The following is a 1,450-nucleotide window of genomic DNA, read 5'->3' as shown; positions in this document are numbered from 1 at the left end:
CCCACGGGTGTCCGTGTCCCCTCCGAGCCCCTCTCCCCGGGACAACCGGAGCAGAAACGTCGCTTAATCGTCCCTTCCAAATAGACGGCCGCCGAAATAGTCTCCGGTGCGGGTCTGGCCTACAGCCAGCCAGCGGGGGGGGTGTGTGGGGGTGAGGTAAGGTGAGGAGGGGGGGTTCCTTAGAGTTACTAATTTCTCCGCTTTTATTTTTCACCTTTATGCCCTCCTCGACCGGCTGCTCGTACCCCCGCCGCCGGACGCGGGGTTAGAAAAACGAGTGAAAAATCACCCGAGAAAGTGTATTTCTGTCTCGGGGTGGGGGGCAAAGGAAAAGGGGGTGTCCCCTCCGCTTTTTGTTTTGGGGGCTTTTTCCTTAAACATTCAACTACTTCTTGCGGCTGACCCCAGTCTCACGGAGAAATGACCGGGGCCGCCGTTACGCTCAACCGGCAGATCCCGCCGCTCTTCTCCCCGCTCGGGCCGTGTCTCCGGCCGGGTCCCCCCGGGGAGACCCCAAACCGTGTCCCGAGCTCCCCCCCCAAGGGCTCCCCACATCCCCCCGCGTCCTCGCCATCCCCTCTCCCCGACAGGAGAGGGGTTTGTAACACCCATGCGACGGGGGGGGACACCGACACCCCTCTCTCCGCTCTACCCACTCGGGGCTGGAGGCCTAAATGCCCACAGAATTTACCCTTATTTTTTTCTTTTTTTTTCCGCACGTCTCCAGGTGGGTTTTCCCAAATAGACTCCACTACTTTCACTTTCCCAGTTGCCCACTCCCGGCTTTCCCCCTACCTGAGTTTCCGTGAGGCTGAGGCTGTGTGCCAGCTGCTTTCTCTCCGCTCCTACTACATAATGGTTCTTCTCGAAGGCATGTTCCAGTCTCAGTAATTGGGATGGGGAGAAAGCTGTACGGATCCGTTTGGGTTTCCTGGCCAGTGCATTGTGCAATAGGAAGCTCTCCGGGCTGGTTTCATTCCCTGGGTGACAGGGTAAAACAGAAATTAGGAAAACACCTTCCCCGAACACACTCGAAAGGACTTTTTTAGCGCGAGAATTTTTGTCTCCCACCATTACGGCAGGAGAAATCGCGCTATAGTTTCTTTTTTATTTTCACCGCTTTTTATATTTTTTTAAATTAAATTTTCCTTCGATAAATAGGTAAAGAGAACGAGGCGGGGAAGGAGAGGACTGGGAGAAATTCAAATATTAAAACGCAACCAGGGAAGCCTTAAGGAGGAAAAAAAAAAAAACAACCGTAAGAATTGGGCAGAGCCCGGTTGCGGTGTCTGCGGCTTCATCCCGCAGCTGCCCCCCCCTTCCTCTCTCCCACCGGCAGCTTCACATCTTTCCTTGTTTGTTTGTTATTTCCACCCTCCCGGGGCTGTCGGCGGGGCAGGGGCTCTCGGGGGGCCCCCCCCCCCCCCCCCCCCCGGCCGGGCGCCCCCCC

The 1,450-nt window shown here is 56.5% G+C and overlaps 1 protein-coding gene across 2 annotated transcripts in view; it reads right to left on the bottom strand.

Moving 5' to 3' along the window:
- Positions 1–1,450, bottom strand: part of EMX2 (empty spiracles homeobox 2) — a 7,257-nt gene that overhangs the window by 2,533 nt on the left and 3,274 nt on the right. For both annotated transcript variants that reach the window (XM_014945231.1, XM_014945230.1), the window contains exon 3: positions 796–980. In XM_014945231.1, coding sequence (XP_014800717.1) covers positions 796–980 — 185 coding nt within the window. The remainder of the gene's footprint in view (positions 1–795; positions 981–1,450) is intronic.

The sequence above is a fragment of the Calidris pugnax genome, unplaced genomic scaffold, assembly GCF_001431845.1.
Source record: "Calidris pugnax isolate Ruff unplaced genomic scaffold, ASM143184v1 scaffold89, whole genome shotgun sequence".
NCBI lineage: Eukaryota > Metazoa > Chordata > Aves > Charadriiformes > Scolopacidae > Calidris > Calidris pugnax.
This window is presented reverse-complemented; position numbering and strand designations above follow the sequence as displayed.